The following is an 18,575-nucleotide window of genomic DNA, read 5'->3' as shown; positions in this document are numbered from 1 at the left end:
ATTCCTGATCCTCTGTCAGATGAAGCAGAAGGGATCGCTACAGAAGTATTATTGATTTGCTTCCATATATAATTTCCGTAGTCTAATGGACATTGAGCAAAACTTAGCTGTCCGCTTATTTATTTTATTTATTTATATTTATATACCACCCTCCCCGGAGGCTCAGGATATATACATTGATATTTCCCTTCCCATAATAGAAGCTTGATTTTTTCCCTTGGTAATGCCAGATGCCTCCTCGAACAGAGGTGATATAATTTTAGAGCAGAATAATGCATTAAATGAACATCTAAAGAGGACATGATCCAGTGACTCCAACTCCCCCTGCCTACATGGGCATAGCCTCTCAGTTCTTGGGATCTCCCTGAAGCGCCCTTCCAAAACTACAGATGGTAGAACGTCATCCCTTGCTAGCGTTAAAGCCCTCCTTTGGTTTTTATTTTCCATATAAAATAAATATTCCCCTGGGGCTTGAATATATCTAGAATTGGGGAGCAGGCAAGAAAGTTGGAGGAACTCAACAGGTCTATGCCCTCTAATCTTTGCTTGCGCTATGTTGGAATGATGTAGGGATGAAGGGGAAAAGCCAAGGCTTGCCATGTTTTCCTCTGTGGCAAGTAATCATTGAACTTTAAAACTATCACAGAGGAGTAGGGACAGTAACCCATCAATAACCCAATGCGCTTTTAGCCAAAGGTAGATTGATGCAACAGCTACTCTAGCTTCGACCTTGATTGAATCAGTTTCTAATCTGATCCATGAATTGGAGATGCATTTTGGTGTCCGGAAGACCAATCTAAGAAATTTTGATGGCTGAAATTCCAATGGCCGAAAACATGAAGAAGGTGGGCCCAACAAGATCCTATTTGAGAGATCACCTTAACATGAAAAAGCTTTAGCGCAGCTCGAACAAAATAGGCTCCCCTAGTGCGGTAGAACTCTACTATACTCTGCGCAGATCTTTCTCCCAAACGTGACACATTTCTGCAGTGCTCCAGACTGGAGCCGGAGAATTGAACGGTTACCCCAAGATACCTGAAAGACTCCACCTGTTCCCGTGTTTCCCTAGCTACAGACCATGCCGTACTTCTTGGACGTGGGCAAAAGGCCACAACCTTTATTTTTTCAGTGTTAATTGTTAGGGCTTCATCCCTACAATAATCCTCCAGCCTTGCCAGAGCTCTTTTTAGGAATATTGGAGACTTGCTAATGTCACAGGAGTGATTTTGTTGCACAGTTAATACACTGTTAAATGTTTATATCCAAGCCAGCTTGGAGGAAAGATATGGTAGGTCTTCTAGCATTTAAATATCCCTGTTGTCCTGGAGGTGATTCGTGTTTTTTTCTTTTAAAAATTCGAAATGTACTTGCAGATCCTTTAAATCAGTTATGTAAAATAAATCAATTTATGCACATTATCAACTTTTCCCTATGAATATATATGTCAATCATCTGGATAGATGCTCAATATCTGCATAGATGCTCAATATTTTACATCCTTTTCCAGTGAAATGACTAAATCCCAGTTTTAAACAGGCTTAGGCATGGCTATTTGCATATTTAAATCTGCACAAATGAAATCTGTTTAAGCTTTAAATATGATTATACACTATGGCCCGTTACGCACACACATCTTACTGCAGATTTTCAGAGCAACAAGCCTTTAATTTTTACTTCGGATTCTATGCCCACCTTATGTGTCACTCTTTTTGCCATAATTTTAAAAATGCTTGTTTTTAAATTGGGGTGGAACATCTCTGGGGAGGGTGGTGTCCAAAGTTCTTTAAAAAAAGCTGTGGAAATGTTTCCAGCAACTGCCTTCCATGTTAAGCTTCCAGAGACTGCCAAAAAAGGATTAAACGCATTCTTTAGATGTAGCACCAGCCTCCTGTCCTTTCTCCTTAGCCAAAGAAATGCAGTGTACTGGAAAATTGCTTCCGAGAAAACTCAGGGCCATTCCGCACCAGGATCCATGTTGCAAATTGGTTGCGGAATGAAAAATCGCCATTTTAAATAGTGGAATTCATCATTATGCATACCTGCCTTTGTAGTGGAATCCAGTTGCGTTTCTATCGTTTCCCACAGGTTTCCGGTCTCGGCAAAAATCGCTAGTCAGGAAGCGATATTGCCGAGCTGTGTCCCGCCCCTGGCTGTCAAGCAGCCAATGGGCGGCCGTTATCATGCTCCCAAACAGCCCCTTTCCCTTTAAGGAAGGTTTAAAAAAAAAAACCACACGTTGCAACGAATCTGCGTTGATTCGTTGCAACGGAGAGACCCATCCAGCTAGCAGGTGGTGTTTGAGCTGCCGTTTCATCGTTGCCACGCTCCCCCCGAGTGAAAAAAAAAATACCCCCCCCTCACGGGCGCGATTTTTGGCCAAAAATAGTGTCAAAAATAAAGGGAAAATAAACCAGCAAACGGGCCTCTGTGTTGCTTGTGCTTGGTGACTTTAAACAGAGGGACTGCAGCCGGGGAAGACTCGCTGGGTAAACGAAGGCTTGCCGGTGCGTTGATCTCCGCTCGCTCGGAGAAAAAAAAATGGCAATCGCTTCCCCGGAAGATCAGAGGAGAGAGCCAGGGGGAGGGACTGGCCACGAAATTGGGGTTACTGTGGGTGGGCAGGTAGTTGTGAGCTCCTGCATTGTGCAGGGGGTTTGACTAGACACCCCTGAAGATCCCTTCCAACTCTACGATTCTATGATTCTATGATGTGTTGTAGAATTCAATACATACTTTCTACAAAGTGCATCTCCTTAAATTCAGTGGGACATTCATAGGGTAAGATGACGTGTTCTTTTGTGGAATGGTAAGAAAAGAGGAACATGACCTGGATAGTCCAGGATAGTTTGGTCTCGTCAAATCTCAGAAGCTAAGCAAGGTCAGCTCTGGCAAGTATTTGGATGGGAGACTAGCAAGGAATGCCATGGTCATGTTGTGGAGGCAGGCAGTGGCAACCCACCTCTGCACACGGGGTCACCATAAGTCAGCCGTGACTTGAGGACACGTTCCACCTTCCAGAAAAGAGGAAAAACATTGTACAAACAAAGACATCATTTTCACAGGGGAGGGAGGCAAACAATGAGGTCCTCTGGGACCCTTGTGGGGATTGTGGCTATTTAATTTATCTGGCACTGGGGTGAACAGAGAGGTAACAGCACCTGCAGATGACATTAAATTGATCAGGAGGGGGGAAAAATCAGTGACTTGCAAAGAGCTCCAAAAGGAACAAGAGAATGGCAAATGAAATTCTGTAGAGAACAAAGTGATGCAAATCAAGGTTTTTAAAAAAAAATCCCTGCATTTCATATCGGCCCATGGCATGTGAGCTGGTAACTCACTTAAAACCTGCAGTGTATGGTGGTCATTTTGTTAAAAAGGCAAACCCCTTGCTAGGGATCAATAAGACAAGGATCAAATTAAAACTATCAGTACTTATCCCTACACAAACCATGGGTGTAACCTTATTTGGAAAACTGTGCACAATTCTACCTCTCGGAAGAAAATGCAGAAAACGGCAAGCCATCTAATCCTGGGTTTGGAGTACCTGGCCTGTCAAATGAGGCTTGAACCACTGGGGCTATTTAGATGAGGTAGGAAGAACAAGGGTGTCCTGGACCGATTCTGCACAGAGGCACAAAACTCGCACTGCCTCCTGCTTGCAAACACATGTTTACAAGCCTCCTCACGAGAGACCCCTCCCACATTTTCCCCCTGACTTGCCGCGGGTTTTTTTGCCTCCCAACGAGGCGGCTAGGGAAAACAAATCGTACTTCTCCCCCCCCCCACTCCTCAGCTTGTCAATCACAGCAAGCCACTACTCAAAGCACAGCAGGTGTCTCAGGAACTCAAACTTCCATCCCTTGTGAGTCCCTGAATTATATTTTCATTTAAAAGGGAATTTCCACGTTGCTATGTAGTAACGTCACAACGTAAATGCATTTTAATAAAAACCATCGCTTCAGCATTGCTGTGGAGAAATGCCACAATGATAAAGCATTCCTCCCCCCCCCCCCTTTTGGGGATCCGTGGTGTATCGGACTCTATTTATATTAGGGTAAAGCTGTGACATGGTAACTGGACTCCGAAGAGTGGTTGAGTGTAAACAGTGGTCTTACAAACAAAGAGCACGGACACCGAGCTGGTGGGGGCTGCTTCATCACATGACCCCCACCCCTTCCCCGTTCATTCACCTCCGCCAGAAAATACAAATGGGACTGTATTTTGCCTGCCCGATCCCCAAAAAGACTGTGGACACTTTAGGGAAATTTTTATTTTAACTTATGCAAAGTAACGCAGCAACGCGGACCATGCCATTTTTACTTTTTTTAATTCTCAGAGCAGCAAATGAAGAGGGAAATGCAGGCAAAACGCTGCAGGGACTATCACGCCTTCCCCCCTCCATATGGGCGTTGTTATTGCCTCTGGTTACTCCCTGATGACAACAGGAAGTGGCAAATCCAGTTTGGGCAATTTCCCTCATCTCGAGGCAAAGCTGGCCAAAACTCAAGCCAGCCCCTGGACATCCTTGGGAGGCAGATGACATCTTGTAGAGGAAGCTCTAAAACCCACCAGCAACCAGAGGCTGCCCAGGAGCAGATTCCTCATATAGAATTGGTCCCGCTATAGATCTTCAAAAATACAAAGCAGGTTTCCTATCATAGTCCTTGTGGATGTCATGGTAGCTCTAGGCCAGGGGAGGCCCAACTGGTTCTCCAGATGTTCATAGACTACAATTCCCATGACTCATGAGAATTGTAGTCCATGGACATCTGGAGAGTCACAGTTTGGTCACCCCTGCTCAAGGCACTTCCCAGGCATCTTCCATGTGTTTCAGGGAAGTGGGCAGGGCCATTGTGAAGGCTACTCATTGGAGAATGATCCAAGAAATAAACAGGACCCATGAATCAATTATGAGAACATCAGGGCAGTAGGGCACCCTTCCCCTTCTTGGAGCCCTTCTCTTTTTGTGTGTATGCTATTCTCCATTTCCCTTCATGTGCCTGTCATCCTCCCTTTCTGGGTGTACATCTGCTGATAGATGCATTTCTCCTTGCTGTATGTGTGCTTTTGGGCCCACTGGCTATGCTGGCCTCAAAATTCAAAAGGTGCTGGTGGGCTGAAAAAAGGTTGGGCACGCCTGGTGTAGAGAAAGCAGAGAGATACATTTTTCACCCTCTCCTGTAACTTGGGGTCATATTATGGAAGTGACTGGCAGTGAACTGGGCTCCATCAAGCCCCCCATGGATGGTGGAAGATGCACACCCTGACTGTCTAACAGCCCAACACCCACTCTGGAGGGGGAAGACAGCTCAATGGCATGCGTACTGCCAACAGCCCAACCACCTGATGCCATGGACCTGAGGGTGAGCACAGCAGCCACTTCCAACCGTACAATGCCAGATGGCTGCCCAGCACATAGCCCCATGGTGCAGCACACAGCCCCCCTGATGGCCACCCATCCCCTGTCCCACCTTTGCTATGGCAGGGACAAGCCAAGGGGCTCATGACCTGAGGTAGCCAGCCCCTCTTGCTGCCACCCTAGATGGGGAGAGGGAGACACTGGGCACCAGGGGGACCAATTCAGAGGTATTTAATTGTGGGGGCCCTGCCCTCATGTCATCAAGCCCTGCCCACCCACTTGCCCCCAGTGCCCTAAAGGGTAGGTACATGACTGTATGGAGCACAGGGCTAATGCTGGCTATTGGTCATGACAACCAAATGGGCCTGCCAATTCAGGAGCAGAATGTCTCTGTTTGTCAGGTTCTGGGAAGCAAACATAAGAAGAGTGCTGCTCTTTCTGGTGCCACTTGTGGGCTTCGCTGGACGCTGACAGATGGACTATTGGTCTGATCCACCACAGTCATGTTCTTATGACCTACTCCCAGGGAAGCCTTTATACAGACAGACCTTTCACAATCTGCGCAAAAAGGTTTATCTCTTCTGAAAGCCTCTTGAGATTCTCAGGTCTCCTTCAGGTTTTTCCAGCGTCTTGTGACATTCTGTTGATCTCAGATTCTTCTAGCTGCTTGCGATTTTGCTACCAGATGGACATATTTTGGAATTACAGAACCTCGTCTGCATCATTCAGGGATTTTAGTACCCAAAAATTACTTTTCATAATTTTTCATTTTTTTTTACAAAATTAACCATGTAATCCTAAACACAGTTGCACCTTTCTAAGCACGCTGATTTCCAAATGGTGGAGTAACTCTGTTTAGGATCACATTGTAAGTGATGACATCTGGTATTATTTTAATTTCTACTATCACTCATCTCCCTTTTTATGTGAAACAAACAAACAAAAAAAAGCATCAAACTTTCTTTGTGGCTTCTCTGATCTTATTTCTGTACAACTTCTCATTCCCACAGCAGGAATCATGCTCAAAGCAAAAGGCAGTTCACTTTAGCCCTTCAGCCCTTCCAGAAATGTCAGATTCTGGATGTCAAAACCAGACAAATTGTCAAATCCTTACCTTCTGCATTTGCTGTTATAAAAACAAAATATGGCTAAAATACAGCACAGATTACTATTGTACATCTATGCCCAGGCTCATTTAGCCTCTCCAGGGCAGACTGGAATAAAAACTCTCCAGTTCCTCCAAATTTCTCCAATTCTAGAGCCATTAGAGTGGTTAAGAGTGGCAGCCTCTAATCTGGATAACCCAGGTTTGATTCCCCACTCCTCCACATGCAGCTGGCTGGGTGACTTTGGGCTAGTCACAATTCCTCTCAGAGCTCTGTAAGTCTCACCTACCACACAGGGTGTTTATTGGGGAAGAGGAAGGGATGATGATTGGAATCCCCTTTGAGACTCCTTCAGGTAGTGAACATCAGGGTATCAAAACCAACCTTCTACTTCAAGATACAGGACAATATACTGACCTCTATACTGTCCAGTGGTTGACCACTGTGTGAGATTAGATGGACCACTGGTCTGATTCAGCAAAAGTCTTACATTCAGTCTCCCCACAGTTTCTCACTGGGCTCATACCATGAACACTGTCCCCGCTCAAAGGGCCACCATAGCATTCCAATCTATCAGACTGAAGAATGCTCCAGTATTAGAGATGTGGGGTAAAAGTCATCCACAGCAGGTCCTTCTCCACAAAAGCAACACAACTCCAGAGCTCGCTTCCCACTGAAACACGCCAGGCCCTGCATCTCTGACCTTTTAGGAATGTGACCCTAAGTTGTTTATCAACTCTGTGAGTAAAAAAAAACAAGCTGTTCTGAGCGCATGCAGAGATGACAGGCTAATAACAAAACTGTTGCCATAATACATTTCAGACTATCAATTATACATAGATGATATATACTATATTCTCTCTGCAGACCTTCACATATGCAAGACCACCTCCTCCATTGTGCCCCCCCCCAGAAACTTGAGAGCCAGTCAGCAAAACTTGGTCAAGATCCCCAGCCCAAAAGAAGTCAAACTAGCCTCAACCAGGGTTAGGGTTTTTTTTTTTGCCCTGGCCCCAACATGGTATAATTCTCTGAATGAGATCAAGGTTTGTGGGATCTTCAACAATTCCACAGAGCTCTTCTGCAAGGCCTACTTTTGAGGCCAGGAGAGAACATCAAAAGTCTGCACTCCCTACTTAAAATGTCCAACTTACAAGTTAACATCTATGATATGGATGCCGTTACGCGCCCCTTGCCCTCTCAAAACCGAAAGAAGTAGCTTGTCTGAAATGCTGAGATTTTTAATGTTAGTAATTTTTAAGACTGATGATTTTATTGATTTTACGTGATTTTATGTAATTTATGTCGAGAGCCACCTTGAGCTCAACCATATATATACATGTATATTTAAGGGTATTCCCAGGCTAGCCTGATCTCATCCGATCTCAGAAACTAAGTAGGGTCAGCCATGGCTAGTATATGGAAGAGAGACCTCCAAGGATTTCCAGGCTACAGCAAACCAACTTGAAATGTCTACTACCTCGAACACCCTATAGGGTCACCCTAAGTCATCTGCTACTTGACACACTCTCCGTTGTTATGTAAATACTGCAGCCCTGATCTGGATAATCCAGGCTAGCCCCATCTCATCAGATCTCAGAAGCCAAGGAGGGTGAGCCCCGGCTAGCATTTGGATGGAAGACAACCAAAGAATACCAGGGGCATGCTGTGGGAGCAGGCAGTGGCAAATCCCTTCAGAATGTTTCTTGCCTTGAAAACCCAACAGCTGTGGCTTCATGGTACACCTCCACCACCATGCGTTCTGTGCAGGTGCTCAGGTAAAAGAGAAAGAATGTCTAATATTTCTGCAGTGCTCTTTTTGCACATCAAACAGCCTCAGACACATCCTCATGGACTCCTTTACAGCAACTCCGTTCAGGAGGTCAGCAGCATCCTTGTACAGAAGACAGAGGAGTCTGTGAGAGACCGGCAGTCCGCCCAAGGTCAGAGGGCGAGCATGGCTGAAGTCACTCCCAGCCAAAGCTCAGGGTCTTCCCTGACTTTCACCAGATTATTTTTAAGGTCCTTTTCTGCGGATATCATCTAAAGTTGCAGGTTTTGGGCAAACGTTTCATTAAGACTTTCAAAAGAGGTGGTGAGAGAAGGAGGTAGAAGGGGGAAAAAGTTGGTTTTTATATCCTTCCCTTCCTCCCCGCACAACAGACACATTATGAGGTAGGTGAGACTGAGAGAGCTCCAACAGAATTGGGACTGGCCCAAGGTCATCCAACAGGCCTCATGAGTCTCAGTGACTTATAATTGCCTTCCCTTCCTCTAGGGATGCCAACCTCCAGGTAAGATCTGAGAATCCTGAGGAATTGCAGCTTATCTCCAAGGAATAGAGATCAGTTTCCCTGGAGAAAATGGCCACTTAGAAGGTAGCCTGAATGGCATTATATCCCATTGAACTCCTTCCCCTTCCAAACCCCACCCTCTGCAGGTTCCACTCTCAAAGTCTCCAGGTTTTTCCCAATCTGGAGCTGGCAACCCCTCCTTCCTCTCCCCACAACAAACATCTTGTGAGGCAGGTGGAGCTGAGAGAGTTCTCAGAGAATGGTGTCTGACCCAAAGTCACCCAGCAGGCCTCATGCTTCTCAAAGTGGCTTATTATCACCTTCTCTTCCTCTTCCCATAACATACACCTTCTGAGGTGGGTGGGGTAGAGGGAGCTCTTGGAGAACTGTGACTGGCTCAAGGTCACCACGGCTCGAGCACCACAGAAGAGTACTGCATGTTGCTTAAGTTGCTTAACCTCCAACACGGGAGCTGAAAATTGTACACATCTCCTGGCTGCATGCGGAGAAGGAGTGGGGATTCAAACCCCGCTCTCTAGAAAAAAAGTCTGCTGCTCTTAACAGCTACACCACACTGGAAGAAGGAAGTACAGTGGAGCAATAAAACTTTATTCAAATCACATTCACAAGGAAATACTTCATTAGTTAAGTCTCTGTTAAGTTGCATGCCAGGTGACACTCTGAAAGGCCTGAGATAGTATCCTCACTGCCACTGCGGATCCTGCTGCGCCTTGTAAAACTGCACCTGGGTTGGACCCTGATTGGACTGAGATTGTGAGACGGGTGGGCGGGAGCTGGAATTAAGCTCCCTCCCCTTGTTGTGGTCCATATTCAAGTTTGATCCTCCTCCCATAATTGTTATCCAGAGTTTGAAAACAACAGCTCAGAAGGAATGAACTAAGGTCAAGAAACGGCATGAGCTGTGTGTGTGTGTGTGTGTGTGTGTTTATGTCCCAAAATGCGTATCGGGGCCTCATATAGCAGCAGATAAAAACAAAAAACACCTTACCCACAAAGTGAAAATCTTATCACTGATCTTCCAGGGCCTCTTTTAGTTTAGCCCTAACTTCCCGTGAAATCAGAGAAGCGCAAATCCAAAACAAGTTTGACGCCAATACTTTTATCAAAAATAGGGATGCCAGCCTCCAGATGGGGCCTGGAGATCTCCTGGAATTACAGGTCATCTCCAGAACAGTTCCCCTGGAGAAAATGGATGCTTTAGAAGGTGGACCCTAAGGCCTTGTGCCCCACTGAGGCCCCTGTCCTCCCCAGGCTCCACCCCGCCCCCCAAATCTCCAGGAGTTTCCCTCCCACCCTGGAGCTGGCAACCCTGCCCCTCATCCCCCACCAGTGACCCGGGGGGACCTGGCCACCCTAATGAAGAAAAGGTAGGTACTTACACTGTAAAATGGTAAATGAAACACTTCCATCCACTAGGCCGTTCCAGAAAATTGTACACATCTCCCTGCATGCTAGTTTTGGTTAAGTATGGTCCATAAAAGCATTTCGCGTAGGCTCGGCGTACCTCACTGGCTGTCATAGATTCGCTGTTTATCTGGAATGCAGGATCCTGCCTCCTTTCCTCTTCTGAGCTTGCTGGAATTCTCGATCCGTTGGTCACCAAGGAATCAGGCTCGAGCACCACGGAAGAGTACTGCATGTTGCTTAAGTTTGTCCGCACCTCCAACACGGGAGCCGACTTCCTGTGCCTGTTGAGGTTCCCCACCCGGGAGTCAGAACGCTGGGCTCTGCCGCAGAGCTTAAACATCGGGTGCCCACCACTTTCGCCATTACCGAAAGACATTCTGTAATGAAGCAGGGGTATGGCTCACCTTGATCAATATTTAAAATCATAAAAGGTATTGTGTGTCCTTTCTGCCCGTCGTGCTCTCCAGCCACCCGGTAACGCTCTGAGCATTATCAGGGAACTCTTTTGCAGCCACACGGCGCACAGACAGGCTGTCACCTGTTACCCGGTCTCTGAAATTAAATCACAAGAACATATTTAGATAATGGAAGTCTCAAGTAATAGACACTGGAAAGAAGGAGGTGAGGACTTTGAAGGGGGGCGGGGAGAGGACAACTGAAGTTGAGTCGTTGTGGAATAAAGCAAAGCAGCAGGTCTGGGAGCCTGAACTTTACAGGCATGCTTGTGATACTTTTAGTGCACGTAAGACGCATTGCTTAAGGTTTAGAAGTATTCATGGGGGCCTAATGAGGAGCTTGATGCAATGGTTAGGAGCGCAGACTTCTAATCCAGTGAGCTGGGATTGATTCCCTGCTCCTCCACCACATGCAGCCAGCTGGATGACCTTGGGCTCATCACAGCACTGATGAAGCTGTTCTGACCGAGCAGTAATATCAGGGCTCTCCCAGCCTCACCTCCCTCACAGGGTGTCTGTTGTGGGGAGAGAAAAGGGAAGGAGATTGGAAGATGCTATGAGACTTCTTCGGGTAGAGAAAAGCAGCGTATAAGAACCAACTCTTCATCTTTTTCCTCTTATTATTATTATTTCTGAAGGCACCCAAAAGCTTCTTCATGCATTGTATTGTTTTGCTGCACAGTCGAGATACTTCAAGTGCATGGCTATGAGTGTAAAGCATGGGAAGGACAAGCACAGTCAGGGGAACAAATTGGGGCAGCTCTCTGCCTTCACATGCCCTCTGCAACAGACTGGCGATGCAAAGCATGAAACGGAGCTGGATCGGCTTTGCTACTCTGCTTTGTTTATCACCTTTGCCCCTATGACTGACAAGAAGAAAAGAGTTGGATTTTTGTACCCTGCTTTGGATTACCCTTCCTTTCCCCCCAACAGACACCCTGTGAGGTAGGTGAAGCTGAGAGAGCTCTGAGAGAACTGTGACTGATCCAAGGTCACCCGGCTGGCTGTATGTGGAGGAGTGGAGAATCGAACCCAGTTCTCCAGATTAGAGGACACATTTAGCTTCTTTACAGTCCATTGGCCAGCAGATTCCAACAACAGGATAAAATTACATCATCACCACGTTGGCTCTCTCTGGAATCAGGTCGTCCCATATATTTAAAACCAAAACACTAAGGCTGAGAAAAGGCAAACAACAATGCTGTAAGGGTCAATCCCATTAAGACCATAACATAAGAACATAAGAAGAGCCCTGCTGGATCAGATCAATGGACCATGTACTCCAGCATCCAGTTCCTCGGGATGGCCAACAACAGAGCATAGAGGTTGAACCTTCCTGTGATGTTGCCTCATGACTCTGCGATTTAGAGGCTTAGTGCCTCTGAATGTGGAGGTTCTCCTTAACCACCAAGGCTAGTAGCCATTGAGAGACATTGCCCGTGAATCTATCTAATCCCCTTTTAAAGCTGTCTGCCTGTGGCCATCCCGACATTCTCTGACAGCAAATTCCACGTTTTAATCATCATTTAAATTATTTCAAGAGTACTTATTCCAAGATGACATGCAAAAGCAGATGCAGAAATATGAAAGCTTTGACATTTTGTAATTCTTTTTTGACAGCTAGGGGATCCAGTTGTTTTGCATGTGCTGGTTGCAAGAAAACAACAATCCACCTCCAAAGCTATCCCTAAGTTACGGACAGTTTGCAGTCTGTATCCATTCCATTTAAAGGGGAGGTTTTATGCATCAGATCCACTGCAAGTAAAGAGCCCCTTGCAGATCAGATATAAACAAGACGTTTTAATCTTTCACAGCTCAATACAAGATTAGGCACATGTCGGATGTTAACACATTCAGTGCCTCTGCATATCACAACAACAACAAAAAACAAAAGATTTGTGGCTGACTTTTGTTTCTGTAAGAAAATTGCCTGGGCTGAAGGTCTGGATCACATTAATCCTTAGAAGTCTCAGGCACATTACCAAAGCACAACACTTGTGCCGAAAGTGCCAACTCAGCTTTCACCATTGTCGCTCTCCAGGACCCTCTCACAAAACACAGGACATACAATATAACCAGCTCTTCTGTTCACAAGGTAGGATAATTTCAAGAGAAGACTTCAAACCATTGTCCATTGTTTTCATGTATTGATGGGGATAGACTGCTGTTTCTGAACCACTGGAAATGGTGCCGTCTTCTCAAATACGGTCTTATGTTCCTGCACACTTCTGACACCGTGTTCATTTCTCTTCCCTCAAGTTTAACACGCCAAGAGATAAATTCGCAAGGCACACAGAGTCTGTCTGTTTGAATCCTTAAGTGAATGAAATCCGCTGGACTATCCAGGCATGTCACGGACAGCATTCAAAGGATCTCCGCATGCACAAACACACACACACCCCTTACTGCTCATACCTCCACCTGATTTGGAACGTGCAGGCACAAAACACAAAACCTGAAACCATCTGGAAAGCAGTACATACATACCCTCTCCTGCTGCATCCTGCGCTTTGCCATCTCTGCGCTGCTTCCTCTGCTCCATATGGCATCCTCCAAGGATAGGTACAGCAGGCACATTGTGTGGCTCTGCCCTCTGGACGGGCAAGGGTGGGACCTGCTCAGCCAGAGGACCTCCCCTACACCTCACTTGTCAGTTTTCTTTTGGCACAAAAGCTGTTGAGTATCATCTGGATGGCGCCGAACAGTCCGTGTCTGGCCATACAGGGCTTTCCCGTCCCTTTGCTGGCAGGCAGAGTTTCCCCTTTGACACCCATCCCCAAATTCACAACACGGGGATGACGTAGAGTTCTCTTAGTCCCTTCAGATTCAGACTTTGTGTCTTGTGGAAGTAAACTGCAGGAGTCCTGAACTTGATCTACACAGTGTTAAAAAAAAAAAACAAACCCCTGGGAAGATTTTCTGGCACCAATGCAAGAGGCTTCCTGCCTGCCTCATGCCTTAATTGTACCAACTGGACAGTTCTGACACATCTGCTGCTTTCCCCTCCTGTTGAGGTCGGGGGGGGGGCATCCAGAATATTCAAGAGGGACAATTCCTCAGCAACTAGTGCTCTGCACTGACTGAGAAAGGTAAGTACAAAATCCTCTTTTTTAAAAAATTAAGAAATGCACTTGTACTGGAAACTGAAAGAACATTGGACCACTGGTAACCAGGCCCATAGTCAGAAAATTTGGGGAGGGGGCAAATGAATACATGGGTGATCAGGCAGCATTGTTTATTTTCTCTGCCTTTCTTCAACATGATTTTACATCCCCCCCCCCACAGTTTTTTAAAAGCAACATGACTCTTCAGCTCCGCTGCTAACTCTGTTCTAGTCAATTGCACAGATAATTCACACACTGAAGATTTATGCCAGTATTCAGTCTTTTTAACATATATAATTAACTACAAAAATAGAGTCCAATAGCACCTTTAAGACCAACAAGGATCTATTCAAGGCGTAAGCTTTCGAGTACAGGCACTCTTCCTCAGACTAATGAAGTACAAAATCCTGTATGGCCAGGAAGAGTGCTTGCACTCGAAAACTCACGCCTTGAATAAATCTTTGTTGGTCTTAAAGGTGCTATTGGGATCTATTTTTGCTGTGCTACTTCAGACCAACACGGCTACCCTCTTGAATCTTTCTTTTTCACTGTCATGCAGGGACAGATTTCACAACAACCCTGAGTGCTGATTGGAGGGCTGTGATAAATGATTGATGGGGCCCAGCCCCTTTGGGTGCCATTGGGGCTATGGGTCTGCTCTTAACACACACTGGCTACCCCAAAATAGGAAGTTCATGTGTTTTTCCTATATAGTGATCGTTCCTTTGCTGAGTTCTGCATGGGGTTCACTCAGCATAATATTACGGTTTCCAAAGCCACCCAGAGAAATAATGCCAAATCCATCTTTTGTATAGATCTAAACATCAGGGTTTTTGTTTTTTTTTTGCTTCAGTTGTTCAGCTTCAAATGGTTCATTTGACTGGTAATCTTTCAGTATGCTGGTTTGCACAGGTTTTATTAGCTGTGCATTTAACTTGTATGTCACTTAATGTATATTGGCAGAAAGTGTCAAAAAAAAAAAGATACATGTCTTTAAAATAGGGATTCTAGCCTCCAAGTGAGACCTGGAGAGCTCTTGGAATGAGAGCTCATCTCCAGAATACAAAGATCAGTTCCCCTGAAGAAAATGGATGCTCTGTACCCCCATTGAGGTCCTTGCCATCCCCAGGCTCCATTCTCAAATCCCCTGATGTGGAGAAGGCAACCCTTCCCCCCAATCCCCCTGCTGGAGGCTGGGGGGATCTGTACTATGGTACTGCAATCAGTTCCTTCTGGGTCGCAGTGGAGACACACCAGAGGTGACCTATTCCTTGGTCAGCCATTACCTTGACTCCTTCCTCTGCATTAGCATATCCAGTCAAGTATGATGGAGACAGCTATGCACAGGCTACACAGCATTCACTGGATTCCCCCATGTCATTGGTGCTGTCAACTAAACCCATGTCACCCTCATCACCCCCATGACAGCTGGTATATTTACCGGAACCAACATCACTTTTGCAGACTCAACATCCAGATGAACCCGCGACTGACATCCCTGCCAAGTTCCAAGCAGGGCCCATGATGCACAGACGTTCGCTACCTCCAGACCTGACAGCAAATTATGTGAGGAAGGGTGATGATGATGATGATGCAATGGGTCGTCAGGATCTGGCAATACACTCCACACACACAAACACAAACATGCGGACAGCCATCAAACAGGGGCAAGTGGCTGTGCAATCATGGTAAGATGGAATGGCAGGAGCGGGAGGCTCTTTCCAAGGGGCTGTGCAGGGGAGTGTCTTAGGCAGAAGCAGCTGGTAAATGTGGTAGGTGGACTGGGCAGTGCTGGACCTGGCAGCTGCATTCACTAGGTTGGGCATCAGGGGTTCAATGGCTGCCACTCTTGTCCCCACTGCGGGTTCATCCTGTGCTCTCTGAGTCAGGGCATCCTTGCCGGTGCATTGAGCTTGCTGGTCACATGTCCCACCATAGCTGGGGAACAGTGTGTGGTTAGGCTGTGGGATGTGCTCCTGACGGACACTCGATTCCCTGCCACTGGGACCATGGATCTGGACATGTCGCCCTGGGTGGGAGCCAGAGTTTAGTCCTAAGTGGACCTGTTTTGTACTATTCCTTTGCGTATTTGGCTGTGTGCTTGTGTGCCCTGTGATTTTAAGTGAGTCTGTTGTTGGGCAAGTGGGAGGCTGTTCTGTGGTGCTGCTCTCTGGTCCCAAACATTCTCCACGAGTCTGTAGCTAGTGCAGGTTGTTCTGTGCCTGGCTGCTGATTGGTTTCAGCCCCCCATCCATCCAGACCGTGGCATCGCAAGCCATTCCCACAATTTGGCAATAGCAGTACCATCTCTTAGACCTCTGGCAGTGCCTCTTTGTTCCTGGTCCTCTCAGTGTTTGTTCAGGAACTTTGTTGGTACCAAGGAAGGGCCTTTGAATCCTAACCATGGTGCCAGCTATTTTTATCATTCGTTCATTCCGAAGAGGCCATGGGTGTGCTTCCAGGGCCGGGGGAAGGCCGTGCCGCTGCGGGGGGGGGGGGGGAGGAAGCCTGCGGGTGTGCTTCTTGCCTGGGGGGAAGGCCGGGCTGCTGTGGAGGTAGGGCTGGGGGGCTGGGGAGGGAGGGGGCCGGGATGGCTTCCCCACAGCCCCAGAGCACACCCATGCCCTCCCTGGGCTGCTGGGTGTGCTCGCTGCTGGGGGGGGGGGCTTTCAAAGCCCATTCATAAAACCCCAATAAAGTCTTACCCGATAAAATCACAGACCCCAACAACAAGATGGCTAAAAACTTCCCTCTACCCAGTACCAACCCCCAAGGGATGTCACTAGATGGAACAGTGAAGCCTGAGGGGGGACCCTAGATCTTAATCCTGGCCTCAACCAAAGACCTGGTGGAAGAGCCCGCTCAGGATGGGGCACTGTTTGTCCTCATGATGAGGAAGGAGTCAGGCAGACTTCCTATGCCATACTCCTGGGGTTTTCTTGCCGGCCTTAAAAGGGGTTTTCATGTGGGTGGGAGTTAATGAACATATATGTAAAATTTGTTAAACATTTATCAGGTGATATGACCTGCCCCCCCCCCCCCAATGGCTAATAATGGGCCTGGATGGAGTGGGAAGGGGAGGGGTCCCAGTTGGGCATGTCCACAGCTCTGCTTCCCAACCATATTCAGCATGATGGTGCCACTTCTGGGGTTTCTCAAAGCCTGAAGAATGTTTCAGAGGTTTCTCAGTGGTAAAAAAAGTTGAGAAAGGCTGCCATACTCTGTCACCAAAAGTGTTATTCATTCCCCTTATGGCTTCTAAGATTTCAGCAAGCATTGCCCACATAATTTCATACATATTTCACAAATGTAGAGAGTAGGGACGTTTCTTTCCACACTTGTTGAAATTCTCAGGAAATTGAGTGCATATTCTGCACTCTGGTGGAACCCACCCTGGATTGTATTTCCAACGCTCAGCTGTACTACTTATATACAATTTCCACAGGCGCTTTATGTAGCTGAACTTTACTCTGTGAATTCAGCTTTGTTTATTTAATGGCTTATTGCAATAGCCAAGTTTAAGTATGTACAGAAGATCTACAAGTCCATGTTATTATTCTGAATTAGTAACTGCTACTATTACCAAACCCTGAAGGCCTTTTGAAATGGGCTTAGCGCTTTATTAATAAGGTTTTTAAACTGATGTCATAAATTGTAAAATCCCTATTTCATCATTCTATCAATATAGATGACTGGAAAGAATGAATAAGTTGGTTATCGAAGACACGGTACACTTGTAATACTCAACGTTCCCCATTGAGCTACATAAAAGGCGGCAAGAATTACTGCTTGCAATATCATGCCTATTCTTATTCCGTGGGTATCGGATGACAGTGGCAGAAAGGTTTCAAATAATGAGACAATATAAATTCTTGTACAGTGAGCTTCAACTGTTACTTGATTCCTTGCTCCAATTATATTAAGTGTCCCAGCCTTCTTTTAATGGGTTTGTTTCAATCATTAGTAATGCACTGGAAAAGTATACCCCCTCCCCCAATATAGGCAAAGGTAACAAATTATTAAAAGTTGTACAATTAGAAACATTAATCTGTACACACATAAATAAGTTCCTGGCCCAGATCCATAGGGCTCCTTTTGACCTCAGAGCCAAAAGGGCAAAATGTCTTGTAATTGTAATTGTTCTAAATTTCCTGCATGTACCCAATTGGGCATGCGGTTGGGGCAGGGGTCCCCAATCTGTTGAAGACTGAGGGCACATTGGTGCAGTGATGGCATTATCAGCATCTGTCTGAATTATTAAAATGCATTTTAACTGGAACGATCTGATGTCTTCAATACAAGTTCAGTTTAGGAACATTAATCCTTTTAGCCATGCAAACCAATCATGTTAGGCAGCACCAAGTCCCACTGTGTTTTTAGAATATAACTCCATCACTTGCCCATAAAACTACTATCAGCATTATACCACAAACATGAGAAACTCAAAGAAGTCCATCCGGCCACGCCCACTTTCTAAAATAAGCTGACCAGATTGTCCCACTTTTGGAGGGACATCTGAGGGCACCTGGCAAATTGTACTTACGTTGAAATTTTAAAAATATATGTCGCAATATTATTTTTGCATTCCACGTGTTCTATGAAAAATTTTGTTGCTCCATATAGACCAAATTTTAATCAAGAACCACCCCCCCCCCAAGATGGCCAATTTGACACTGATAGTCAATGGAAGAACAGAAGAGGCCTTTCAAAAACAATGGGGCCCTTATCTGAATTACTTAAGAAATTAATCTAAAAGGGGACTGAAACGGGGAATTAAGTGTATCAAATGAAGAGCATAACCTATTTTTTCTGTATTAATAATGTAGATT

The 18,575-nt window shown here is 46.0% G+C and overlaps 1 protein-coding gene across 2 annotated transcripts in view; it reads right to left on the bottom strand.

Annotated features, from left to right (window-relative positions):
- LOC143823994 (potassium voltage-gated channel subfamily KQT member 1-like) overlaps positions 1-13,238 on the bottom strand; it is a 280,017-nt gene extending 266,779 nt beyond the window's left edge. For both annotated transcript variants that reach the window (XM_077310777.1, XM_077310778.1), the window contains exons 1-2: positions 13,130-13,238; positions 10,160-10,739 (exon numbers count right to left, since the gene is read on the bottom strand). In XM_077310777.1, coding sequence (XP_077166892.1) covers positions 10,160-10,563 — 404 coding nt within the window. In that variant the 5' untranslated portion in view covers positions 10,564-10,739; positions 13,130-13,238. The remainder of the gene's footprint in view (positions 1-10,159; positions 10,740-13,129) is intronic.
- Between the last annotated feature and the right edge of the window lie 5,337 nt (positions 13,239-18,575).

The sequence above is a fragment of the Paroedura picta genome, chromosome 14 (assembly GCF_049243985.1).
Source record: "Paroedura picta isolate Pp20150507F chromosome 14, Ppicta_v3.0, whole genome shotgun sequence".
NCBI classification, from domain to species: domain Eukaryota; kingdom Metazoa; phylum Chordata; class Lepidosauria; order Squamata; family Gekkonidae; genus Paroedura; species Paroedura picta.
This window is presented reverse-complemented; position numbering and strand designations above follow the sequence as displayed.